Source organism: Polypterus senegalus, chromosome 8 (genome assembly GCF_016835505.1).
Source record: "Polypterus senegalus isolate Bchr_013 chromosome 8, ASM1683550v1, whole genome shotgun sequence".
NCBI lineage: Eukaryota > Metazoa > Chordata > Cladistia > Polypteriformes > Polypteridae > Polypterus > Polypterus senegalus.
This window is the reverse complement of record NC_053161.1, coordinates 55,271,105-55,283,544: the sequence shown is the minus strand read 5'-3', so window position 1 is coordinate 55,283,544 and position 12,440 is coordinate 55,271,105. Positions and strand designations below refer to the sequence as shown.

Here is a 12,440-nt window from a genome sequence, read left to right as displayed (position 1 = left end):
TTGTCCCAACACTTGGCATCTCTTGTTAGTAACCAGTTTGTCAATATCAGGGTTGAAATCTTGTGCAGCTGCAACTTTTATGATGGATAAAAGGTGCTCAACAGTAAGTCTTGAGCGATAAGGGGTTTTGGTAGCTTTCATTAATGAAAACAATTGCTCACAAAGGTGAATGCTTCTGAGCACAGACAGTACTCTCGATGCCAACTTACGGATCTGCACATACGAGGGTGGCAGGTAAGCATACAAGCCTGGCACACCAACTTTGTTGTATTTTGCCTTTAGAATAGAATCTGACTGCAGTTCAATCAATTCCATTTGGATATTCTCAGGCGAATTCTCAACGTTGTAAGAGTATGGTGACGTAAACAGTGCAAAGTCCTGTTCATGTGAACTGAAATCACAATAACGCTCAATGAATTAATTGCTCAGTAATTCAAGTTGGAAAACAAATGCTTCAAAAATCAAATTTTACATTACTAAGTTTACTTCAAAGTTTATATTGTAAAATAAGCTGATATGCAAAAAGTCCCCTGACCTCTACTAATTTTACAAACTCAAAATCACAAACATTTGTTAATGAACAACTCACCAGCTTCTCACGTCCACTACAGATTTTCAGCTGTAGTCTGCACTAACTGTTCATTACAATACTAGCACAAAATTACATAAAACTAGAGCAAAAAAATGTGAAAATATGCAAGCTATTACTACTCATGATGGTCACTTCTGCCCAGTGGCCAGTCTCAGCAGCCCAGCCAGTAGTGTAGCCTGCCGGGCTGCTGCAGCCTAGCACTTCAGTTGCGATGTTGCAGCTCATTAACTTTGGTCAAGGCTCGTGGGGGGTGTTGGGGGCAGTGTCTTGCCTAGGGTGTCAAGGAGCTGAAACCGCAGCTGCAACTATACTAGCAGATGACGTTTCCAGTTCCGCAATGCCATGGGAAAACACGCTTTTCTCAGAAGGCGGAAGTAAGAAAAATCAATAAGTAATGCCGAAGATACAGAATGATTCAATCAGAAACGATAGTAATCATTTTGTACAAGTTTAGTGCTAACTAGGATCTGCCACACAAGTGCTTTAGGAATAACGCAGCCTGTCACTCTCTCAGCACTTAAAGAGACTTACTTATTATCTGCATGAACAACATACGATATTTTAATAATATCTAAGACCTAAATATTACTTTTGGTCTACAAGAATACATTTAGACATACAAAGACTCAGCACTCTTGACTATAGGCCATTTATCAGCCAAGAATACCTTCTTTACGTAGTGTTCCCTACTATTGAGTGGAGCTCTCACTCGCAGCCTTAATAAACTTTGCAGCACAGAAGTAATGGCAAATCTCCAGCTACACTGGGTATTCAAAGAAATCAAGCATTATTTCAATCACTCTATAGACTTTAAGACAAAGCATAGAAAGTTAAAAGCAGCATGGTATTTATTACAAGAATAATAATACCACCACTGGAACAAAGAAATAATAGAAAATAGGTACTGATAGGAAAGTCTGGATATATATACAGTGCTCTTTAGAAAAAGCTTACAAAAAAAGAAATGACAAGGATGAATGTTGCAGGGCGGCGTTTGATTTAGCAATTGATGTTCATGAAAATGCTGTTAACTGACAATCGGATGAAAACTTTGTCACATGTGTCTTTGTTTTCTTCTCTTACGTCGCTGTTCCATTGTCGCTGTTTCTTTTCTTCTTCTTCTGATGTTTCTTTCAAATGAGGCATGTTTATTATAAAGTTTCATGCAGTGGTTTTACAACACATGAATGTTTCATGCACCTGATTGGCTGGCTGTCAATATGATGGATGAATTTTGCTCAAACTCTTTAATCTATCTTTTCCCAGATAGTAACTTTTTTGATATTGCCTCATGTCCTTTCCCAGGCTATAAACCAAATTGTTGTCCCAGATGTCTATCCATAAAGTAATCAATAGCCTGAGGCATGGCTCAGTCTTCCTTTCCCAGGCTGTAATACCAATTTAACACTATGCTGTGAACAACTATTATAAAAGTGAGGTGTAAGGGAAGAGGATATGCCTTTTTATTATAATGCCTCCTACATCTGAATCCATCTTGTTGAGATTGAGCAAAATATAATAATAAAAATATAGAGAATAATAACAGCATCAGAATAATATCAGGTCTTTCAACTTAACCGCAGACTAACCTGGAAACCTTCAGTACAGACACATCAGATGAGCGCCATCTTCTGATAGGATTTTGACAAACAACTTCATTAAAGCAAACTTGATATGAAGCAGTGGTAGCAGCATTGTATCTGACTCCACTAAGCTTGACCTGATGAAGTTTTTTGCTTTTTTCTAGTTGGCTGTTCCTTCTGAATGCAATAATAATTCTTGGCTCTACTGTCCCACTCACAGAGCAAACGTGAGATTTTTGTTTGCTGTGACTGCTGAGCCAGCAAGATACACAGAACGTCCAGGTCACCACATACAAACCGTCTTCACTTCTAGCTGTATTCTGACCTTATTACAGAATTAAATAACTGTTTTACTTTAAACATAGATTTGAACATTAGAAAATCTTAAATTCAAATACATTATCATTAAAATAAAATGCTGTTTTTAATTATAGTGTGAAAGCATTTTTTAAAAAACTATAATTGACAGCTGAAAAAGTGTTTTGTCAAAAAGTTATGTGTTGGAGAAACACTCAAAAATATCTAAAAAAATCACATGAAATAATCAAAATATTTTTTCAATGTATAAATCAGTTTGTTTTTTGTTTGGACTTGAGCTTCTGCTTCAAGTTGTTCCCTGTGAACTGAAGGTATGGAAAAGGGTGACTTTGGTAAAGTTTGCAGCTGGAGAGCAAGTATGTTTGCCAAGCACAGCAGATGTGGTATAGTCGTTGTGTTCTGAAGGGCAGCAGAGTTACTACACCAAGTGTTCATTACAAAATGAATTACTGAAGTATGAAATCTATACAAAAGGAAGGCCATTCATGTAACAACTTTCAAGATGATTAAAAAGAAACATGTTAACTTAAGAAATATCAGTTCCCTGAGTAGCCATTTTCTCTGGCATAATTTCACAACTGCAGCAGAGCTACTGGCTGGGCTGTCTTAACAGCATCATAGGCCCCCAGGCAAAATAGTGCAAAGGGACCCCAGTTTTAATAGCAAAACAGAAACATTGTGAACCCCAGCCACTGCCCAGATGTTAAGACGGCCTTGGCAACTGGACCTGACCCACAACTGTGTTTCGTTATCATGTCATCTCTTCACAGCTTAATGCTAAGTAAACTAAGTAGAATCACATTTTGTTGAATTTTCAGTTTCATCCTGGGTCCCATTATGATTTGATTATAATTTCCAAAAAAGCAGGGGTGATGTTCTTGACAGTAACTTCAGTTTTAAGTCGCATCCATTCTAGTGGTGCTACAGAACAGAACTGTATCCGAGGCTGATCTCTGACTCAGGCTGTACTAACCTAATGCTGTAAGGTCACGTTGTGTGTCTCAATAAGTTGAGCTTTTCATCCAGCAGTAGTTGGACAGCACAGTACTTGTGCTACAGCTCATTGCCATTGCTTGTCTTGAGAGGGATCTCATTCACAATGTGGGCGGCCCCAATGTGTATACTTTTGCACATAATCTGTGATGTTTGTTTCTCTATTTATGATTCAACATTATATAAAATTTTTAAGACAGTGGTAAGACCAGCAAGCAAGCTGGCAAGCTTTGTTGGGCTGAATGGCCGTCTAGATTGTTCTAATGTTCAGCAATGATTTATGGAGCTGAGACATGGACAGTAAAGGGAGTGCGGGAGAAGTGGGATGTGGCAGAAATGAGAATTTTGAGATGGAAGTGTTGAGTTACAAGAAAGGACAGAATTAGAAAAGAGACAATCAGAGGTACAACAAAAGTAGGAGAGATATCTAAAGAAAGTCTAGGAAAGTCCATTGAAGGGATATGGATATATGATGAGGAGAAATAATGAACATGTGGGTAAAGGAGTAATGGGAATGGAAGTGCAGTGGTACCTCTGGTCACGACCGTAATTCTTTCCAAAACTCTGGACACGACCTGATTTGGTCGTGACCCGAATGTAATTTCCCCATATGATTGTTACAACTCCAAGCAACTGACACACAGTTAAACAGACTTGAGCTGAGAAAACTGTGTGCCGGTGGGGGATGTGATAGCAGACTGCTTGATGTTTGCTGCTTATCAACACATTTAACATTAGAATTACCAGACTCTACGAAAAAAAAAACTTGTAGATCCGGCCCACCTTAAAACCGTTCTCACCTCTCCGTCACCGTCTTTTGTCTTCTAAATGTGCCGATTAAGACGAGCAGCAAGCAGCCAGCTATTCCATCCCCCATCGTCGCAGAACGTTCACTAAGTTCTCCCAGCTCATGCCCTGTTTGATTATCTGGGAGTGACTCAACTGCTGGAGTTTTAGAGTGGAAATACTAGATCATTATTTGGAACACTTGCATTTCATGTGTGTTCCATTTCTACAGTAATTTGTGTAAACACATTGTTAAAACAGAGACTTTTTCATATTTTAATAATAAATGTTACAAAATGTAGGCATAAACTATAGAATGTGTAAAGCCTGATTTCCAAAGCTCAAATAAATACTTTCACAAAAGGTTAAAAAATTACACATCTTCTGTGGTGTAGCGCTAAAATTTGCCTCTCAGAGTGCAGCATGCTTACTGTGCCTCAGAGCCCCAAGTTCGATTCCCTGCCAGGGAGAAAGTGTAACTTTTTTTTTTTTAACCATGGCCGCGCTGCCTGCCTGCCTGCAAGCGTCTGCTTTCTGCGTGCTGGGGTGTTTTTTTTTTCTTTTTTCTTAAGAAAATCGTTAAGTTTAAAATGTTGATCGCAGTTATTTCTATTAATTAATTCATGCTTTCATTGATTATAGCTAATACTGTTATCAAGTGGTCTCTGTTTTTGCCTGTTGTATACAGTCTATCTAGAGTCTTTCACATCTATCTCCACTCTCACTGCCCGCTTGCCTGCGTGCAGCGTGTGTCGATTGATATATTATTTAATGTATTTCTTTTTGAAAATTCTCTGAGTTGTAAAATACATATACATTATACTGTATATAAAACAAAACTACTATATAGCTAATGCTGTTATTTATCTGTCTAGTGCCTTCTCTGTCTGCCTATTATATAAGTGCCTTTCCTATCTATCCATTTATCTAGTGCCTTTCACATGTGAATGTACTCTCACTGACTGCTTGCCTTTTTGCAGCACCTGTTTTACAGTGCCTTTCACATCTATCTATCTATCTATCTATCTATCTATCTATCTATCTATCTATCTATCTATCTATCTATCTATATCTATCTATCTATCTATCTATCTATCTATCTATCTATCTATCTATCTATCTATCTATCTATCTATCTATCTATCTATCTATCTATCTATCTATCTATCTATCAACTTCTGTCTATGCATTATTCAGGGATCTGTCTGACAGTGTCTGTCTTGCAGAACTTAAAAATAAGAACAGTTATAAGGACGCTTGTTCATGTTAATTGCAGTCTCAGTTGTTAAAAAAATATTTTAAAAGGAGCATCCCACATGAAAATATAACAATCTCATTGACTGACAGTGCATACCAGTTTATAAATTTTATGTCCGTTTGAGATTAAAAAGAAATACATTAAATCATATATCAATCGACACACACTGCATGCAGGCAAGTGGGCAGTGAGAGTGGAGATAAAGACGCTAGATAGATTGTATACAGCAGGCAAAAATAGCGACCACTTGATAACAGTATTAGCTATAATAAATTAAAGCATGAATTAATCAACAGAAATAACCACGATCGACATTTTAAATTTAACAATTTACTTAAGAAAAAAAAAGAAAAATGCCCCAGCACGCAGAAAGCAGATGCTTGCAGGCAGGCAGGCAGGTAGCGCGGCCATGGTTAAAAAGAAAAAAAGTAACACTTTCTCCCCAGCGGGGAATCAAACTTTGGGGTTTTTAGGCACAGTAAGCATACTGCACTCTGAAAAGCAAATCTTAGCGCTATACCACAGAAGCTGTTGTATCATTCTTGAACTTTTTGTGAAAGTGTTTATTTGATCTTTGGAAATCAGGCTTCACACATTCTATAGTTTATGCCTACATTTTGTAACATTTATTATTAAAATATGAAAAAGTTTCTGTTTTAACAATGTGTTTACACAAATTACTGTAGAAACGAAACACACATGAAATGCATGTGTTCCAAATAACGATTTCCACTCTAAAACTCCCGCAGTTGAGTCACTCCCAGATAATCAAACAAGGCATGAGCTGGGAAAACTTAGTGAACATTCTGCGACGGTGGGGGATAGAATAGCCGGCTGCTTGCTGCTCGTCTTAATCGGCACATTTAGAAGATAAAAGACGGTGGCGGAGAGGTGAGAAGCGATTTAAGGTGGGACGGATCTACGAGTTTTTTCGTAGGCTCTGGTAATTCTAGTGTTAAGCACAGGGAAAAAAATTAAATGCCACTTCTCTTGTTAAACTTTTCAAACCATCCTCTACTGGCTTTAAATTCCTCACCTTTGCCTCTCGAAGAAGGATTTTTTTTCAGGAAATCACCATGTATCTTCCTGGCTTTCTCACATGATCGTCTCGCTTATGCTATCCCCTGCAAGGTGCTTCTCGTTCAGCCACACTAGCAACAGTTTTTCCCCCTCTTCCAGCACATGAGGCCTCTGCTTGGTTAACATTGTAACTCCTTTTGCAACATCAGCTGCTTTGTTAGGTCCTGTATACGCAAACAAAGGAAAATGGAAAACGGAGAATGGCAGATCATTGGTGCGTACGAACGCGCATAGGGAAACTGGCCGCTAATGTTTTTGTTCACCACCAGAGCGTGTGGTCGTGAAGAGATGCAAAATTTTGGAAAACGTTTTGGTCGTAACCCGATTCGTACGATTTGTTTCCTACACATAGAAGTGGGAAAAGATGAAGAGAAACAGAAAGAAGAATTTGTGTTATCTTAATATTGCATTTGTAAATACTGTATAGCATACTGGGAGTACAAGTTGAAGAGAGCTTATTAAGACAAAACTGAAATTAGCTTGCTGCCAGAGTTCCTGTAAATGTCACGTCACTTTGTGTGGGCCTTTCTGACTCCAATACATTTATGGCCAGTTTGTAAATTTAACCTCTTAACATTATAGCTGTAAGGCAAGAAGGCCATTTATCTGTGTTTTTGTCACAACATTCACCCGCTCACTACTAATTGTTTGAGACTGCTAGCACGTTTATTTTTCTCTTATTTGATCACCTCAGCTTCAGCAGTTATCTTCCTTCCTTACTACTTCTCTTTTGTAATATAGTCTTGTAACGTTCTACATCTGTCTATGGCACAAGAGAGTCTCAATACTGACTTGTTCTGTTCTAGATAAATGGGTAACTTATACACGGTAATATAAGCAGACTGTTAGTCATTGAATTTGTATTTATTTATTTATTTTGTCTTTTAGTTTGTTCCTTTCAGAGACTACATTGACACTACTGGAAATCACATCCTGAGCATGGCCCGGCTGGCCAAAGATGTCCTAGCGGAGATTCCTGACCAGTTCCTGTCTTACATGAAAGCCAGAGGAATAAAGCCGTCTCCTGCCCCGCCACCGTACACCCCGCCTGGCCTGCCTCTGCAAACCCAGATCTGACAGGGAGCTCCCGATCTCCTCCAGTCTCCACATCTCCAGTTCAACAAGTACTACTCAGTGCTGCTCATGCAACTTTCTCTCTGCTTGCACTATGTAGACTGAGATGGCATCAGGACTGAGTGCTTACGTAGCTTTGCTGAAATGTTTACATATATTTGCTGCAGTGTGATCCTTCTTTAAGGGTGTGGAAAGAAGGTCAAGTGAAATATAGAAACTGAGGTCTTGAAGAAGGATGTGAGAATTGTTTTCTCTTAAGAATGAAGGCTTTATAAAATAAGAAGCAAAGTAGAATAAAAGAAAAAAAAAAAAGAAATGCACTAATGATCACCTCCTAAACAGGCAGGAAAAGGCAAAGTCTAACCATCATTGGAACAGATTCAACTGCATAGTTACTCTTGGACCGTTGTACATAGCTATGAGAATGCATTTCCTCTATCTCGTAATGTTTACATGGTAAGGATTTTTACAGTTGAATACTTTTATAATTATACTTTACATATAAACTTTTGAATAATTCTAATTTGTGTACGTGTGTGCTGAATTGCGGGTATAATAAACTAAAAAACCAAATCCCTTTGTTAGAGCTTTAACAGGACTCATTAAATTTAAGAAATCTATGACAAGGTCAGCTTTCATATAAAAGAAAACTTAAATTAATTTACTTTTTCTTTCATCAATTCATTCATTTAAAATTAAATTCAGACATTTAATTCAGGCTATTTTTAAACTGGAAATTACTGTAGTAAAATGTCTAACGCTTAAAGTCAACACTTGCTTTGTCATAAACAGCTTCTTCTTTGTATTAAATGGTCTGCAGCAAGCCAATGAGCATGGACAACATGAACTGCCCGAGTGGAAGCTGACAAAAGTGTCTCCTATCACTTTTGACATTCCCTTCCTGCCAGCTGGGGGCTGACCCACTCATCTTTTGTCTCTTGTGGTCCTCGCAGTGATGTGGCATGTGAGTGTGTGTCCATAGGTGGTATGATGATGATGCGTTTCTACTTCTGGCCAGGCCCCTTACTAACTACAGGGTGTTTCACCCTGGCTTATTCTGCACATTTTAACCTCTACACCATTTAACCTAACATAAACAACACTGGACCTCATTATCACATACTCAAGTATTTTTATATATTTCCCATATCACAAAAACATGCAATTCACTGCAGCCTATTCTTGAAATCTTAACATTAGAGTGCTCCGCTATGTAGAGCTGCTGGACAGATCTTTTGTCTCAGTCCACAAGTGCAATGCAGGTTGGGTGCGAATATCTGGAATTGTCACCTCTGTGCTGGTTTAGATGACCATAAAACCTTCAGAGAGAGTAAAAATGCTGTGATGATGTCCATTGGTGTTAGGATTGTATTTATATCTTATCTAACAGCTTGCCAGATATCTTGCTGCTTGTTCTCAGTTCTTTTTGGCTGACACTACTGAGGTGAGTGGGCTTCTGCTTTGTGAATTTGCATTTGCTATGATCATCATGGATGGTTTGCATCATTTGGAACATTGCTCTCTGCTATAGCTGGCACCATTTAAGATGTGATGCTTCCCATTGGGAATCTGAGTGGAGACCATTCAGTCCATCAAGCCCGTTTGGTAAGCTAATAGCTAAGCTGTCCCAATACCTCATTGAGATACTTCTTAAAGGTTTTCAAGGTTTCTGTTTCAACTACATCTCTTGGTAATTTATGCAGAGCCCCACATCTCTTTGCCTGAAGAAGTGCTTCATGGCTTCAGTTTTAAGTGCACTTCCCCTTAATTTCCACTGGTGTCCTCGAGTATGTGATTTACTTTTAAGCCGTAAGAATGTTGTTGGATCTTTGAGGATTTTAAATACCTGGATTAGGTCCCCATGAAGTCTCCTCTCATTGACACTACACAGGTTTAATTCTTTGAGTCTGTCACAGTGGGACATGTTCTTAAGCCTGGGATGCACCTGCTTGTTGGTGAAAGGATGCATTCTGGGTTTGACTATCCATTACTGCATGCCTCATCAACAAAAATAAGGGAACACTGTTTGGGTTTAAGAAGGAAATTCACCAGATTTTCTCTTCAATAATAATAAAATCTTATCTAAGTCAAACTGCGTTAACTTTATTAAACAGACATGGCCAACCAAACAGCTGTTAGATGCCCCTTGGGCATTGCAGACTAAGTAGCCCTTACCTAACACAAGAACATCCCCACAGATCATTGTGCACTGACCAGGACTGTACAAGGGACACCACAAGTCTGCACAGTCTACACCTGGCCCCACCTACGACAAGTCCCAGTAACCACCATACAACACACCAACATGACACTCTTTCCACTCCAGCCAAGATAGGGCATAATCCTGGCAGCCCTACCAGCATCTACAAACAATGGATGGCCACTCTAAAGAACAACAATGAAGGCTTCAGCCAAAACTGGTGACAAAAGTGGGTTTTCTCATCACTAAGGGTGCTTCTTCCAGCTTGGATGAATTTCACACTACACTTCCAACTGTCCTGCCTTATAAGATGATTTTCCAGATTACAATAACCCAAAAAAAAACAAAACAAGAAAGCACTGCAGAGAAAGAGGTCTCACCCACAGTACCTGTCCTCTCACTGTTAGGAAGGCAGGAGTGGAAGTTACTGGTGGTTCATACATGCTGGGCAAAATTTTACTGCTAGTGAGTGAGCCTAATTTTACAATTATGTACAAGTTCTTTTCATTTTACCTCAGGATTTGGAGCCTTTTGTTCAGTTTCCAGCAGTTCTTTAAATCTTTTACAATTTCACCAAAAACATGTTAAAGTGGAAAAGGAACAGTTGCTACAAAGATAGACACCTTCATTTAATGACTCCCGTGACACATTTTACTATCAACTAGAACGCTTGTCGCTATTAATGAGTATTTATTGCCACAGGTCAATGACAAGTTAAGGAAACAAAAATAAAAATATAAAAACCATCATGCCTAAATATGCGGCACAGAGGCATGAAGACTAGGGGTGCTGCCTCCTTGACCGAGGGGACTGCATTGGTCCTCTGTGCACAGTCTGCAGGTCCAAAGAATCTGGCCTGGAATGGGAAGGTGTCCCCAGCGTCACGTCCCACCTGGCATATCCAGGTGTGGGTCACGTGTAACTGCATGTCCAGTGGACTTGGCTATGTGTAGTACTGGCTGGAATCTTAGCAGTTTAAACAGGAAATACCATTTTATTTGAAGAAATGTAAACCACCCTTGGTGAGTCACTTGAAACTTGTGCCATATATCTCTGTGATTCGTCCCGTTATGGTGAAGTTCCATGATGTTACTTCCAGTATTGTTTCCTTCCTTCCTCCCTGCCGAAGCCTGCCCACTCAACTCTGTTTGCCCTTTTAGGGCCTTTACTGGCTGCGCTCCATTCCAACGCCCAGTAGGCTGTGGCACAGCAGTAGACGCCACGTAAAGCCCTAACTCCAGTGAAAGGGATCTTGGTTTGAATATTTTTATGCTTTGCTGGTGTCACCATACTATGCCACTACGCCAAGCCTGCAGGAATGCATGTGCGGGTCTCTCTGGCAAAATGTGGCAGAAAATGTAACGCACAGCCATGTGATTTGTATCCATGAATTTTGTTTACTGAAATGTCCAAATAATCCAGAATATGCTTGTTCACTTATTAAAAGCACACTGATATTTGCATGTACAGTTTTACAAGAAATGCACCGTTTTTGTGAGTAGAGTTTTAAGAAACAAAATTATCTTAGTACAAGATGGCCTTAAATTCTCACTGAATTCTTGGAATTGTGTAATGCCTTCAGATATTGAGATTATTGGTATATATTTGGTGTCAGTGGTCTACTTGCTTTGTCATGCTTTTGATTTTTTCTCTTTTTTTTTTGTTTTTTGCACAAGTTCATGTACGATCAATATTCTATATCGATATTGTACTTTTGGAAAAGTGATTTCTCAGTTATACCTTTCAAAGCATGACAATGTGAACATTTCAAATATATTGTCTGGTTTGGAATTCAAAACAAGTCAGCCTTGCTGATTACCTTCTTGTAACAATATCTGTTTATAAACTAATTAAAAGTTCTTACTAACATCCAAATGTAGAATGTTTTTGTATTCTGCTGTGTTCAACATTGTTTTGTATTTTATTCGATATTTATAACACATATATATAATAAAATACTAAGGTCTGTCATCTCTCACACGATTACTCGCAAACCACAGGGGCTACATTCTGGATTCTTGGTGTTTATCAAAAGCTTTTGGCTTCATCTGTTCTGGACATATCTGAGATCATGGCAACCTTGACAAAGTGACCTGTGGTCTTGGGCTTACTATGGCAAAACCAGGTGACATAGCAGAAAGGAAAAGAAGACCTGCCCCTTCTTCAGGGTGTCCTGATGTATCTTAATAGGAAGAAGAAGAAGATTCTGAGCATCTAGTGGCAGAGTACAGATGTCATGTTTCAGCCTTGGCCGGTTGGTTAATTTTGTATTATTTATTTGTATCAATGTTTCTTTTGTTTATAATGCACCTTTTTCTGTGTGTGTGTGTGTGTGTTGGGAACGGATGTAACTTAGGTAATGACCCATGTGTTTTGTGGGTGGTTAGGGGCGGGGCCACCTGCCAATCATCACCCAGGACAGCCTTCCACCTCCCATAGTTCCTGGCGCGTCACTGAGTGCATTAGGGGGTGAAGCATTTTTGTGATTTCTGGTGCTATTGTTATTTGTTATTGTTTTCTGGATTTCCGACCCAGTACTTTTCAGGTCCATTTTTG

The 12,440-nt window shown here is 39.0% G+C and overlaps 1 protein-coding gene across 1 annotated transcript in view; it reads left to right on the top strand.

Moving 5' to 3' along the window:
* The window catches only part of LOC120533951 (copine-8), a 780,386-nt gene extending 768,627 nt beyond the window's left edge, over positions 1-11,759 (top strand). The window contains exon 20 of the mRNA XM_039761099.1: positions 7,499-11,759. Coding sequence (XP_039617033.1) covers positions 7,499-7,687 — 189 coding nt within the window. The 3' untranslated portion in view covers positions 7,688-11,759. The remainder of the gene's footprint in view (positions 1-7,498) is intronic.
* Positions 11,760-12,440: the final 681 nt, after the last annotated feature.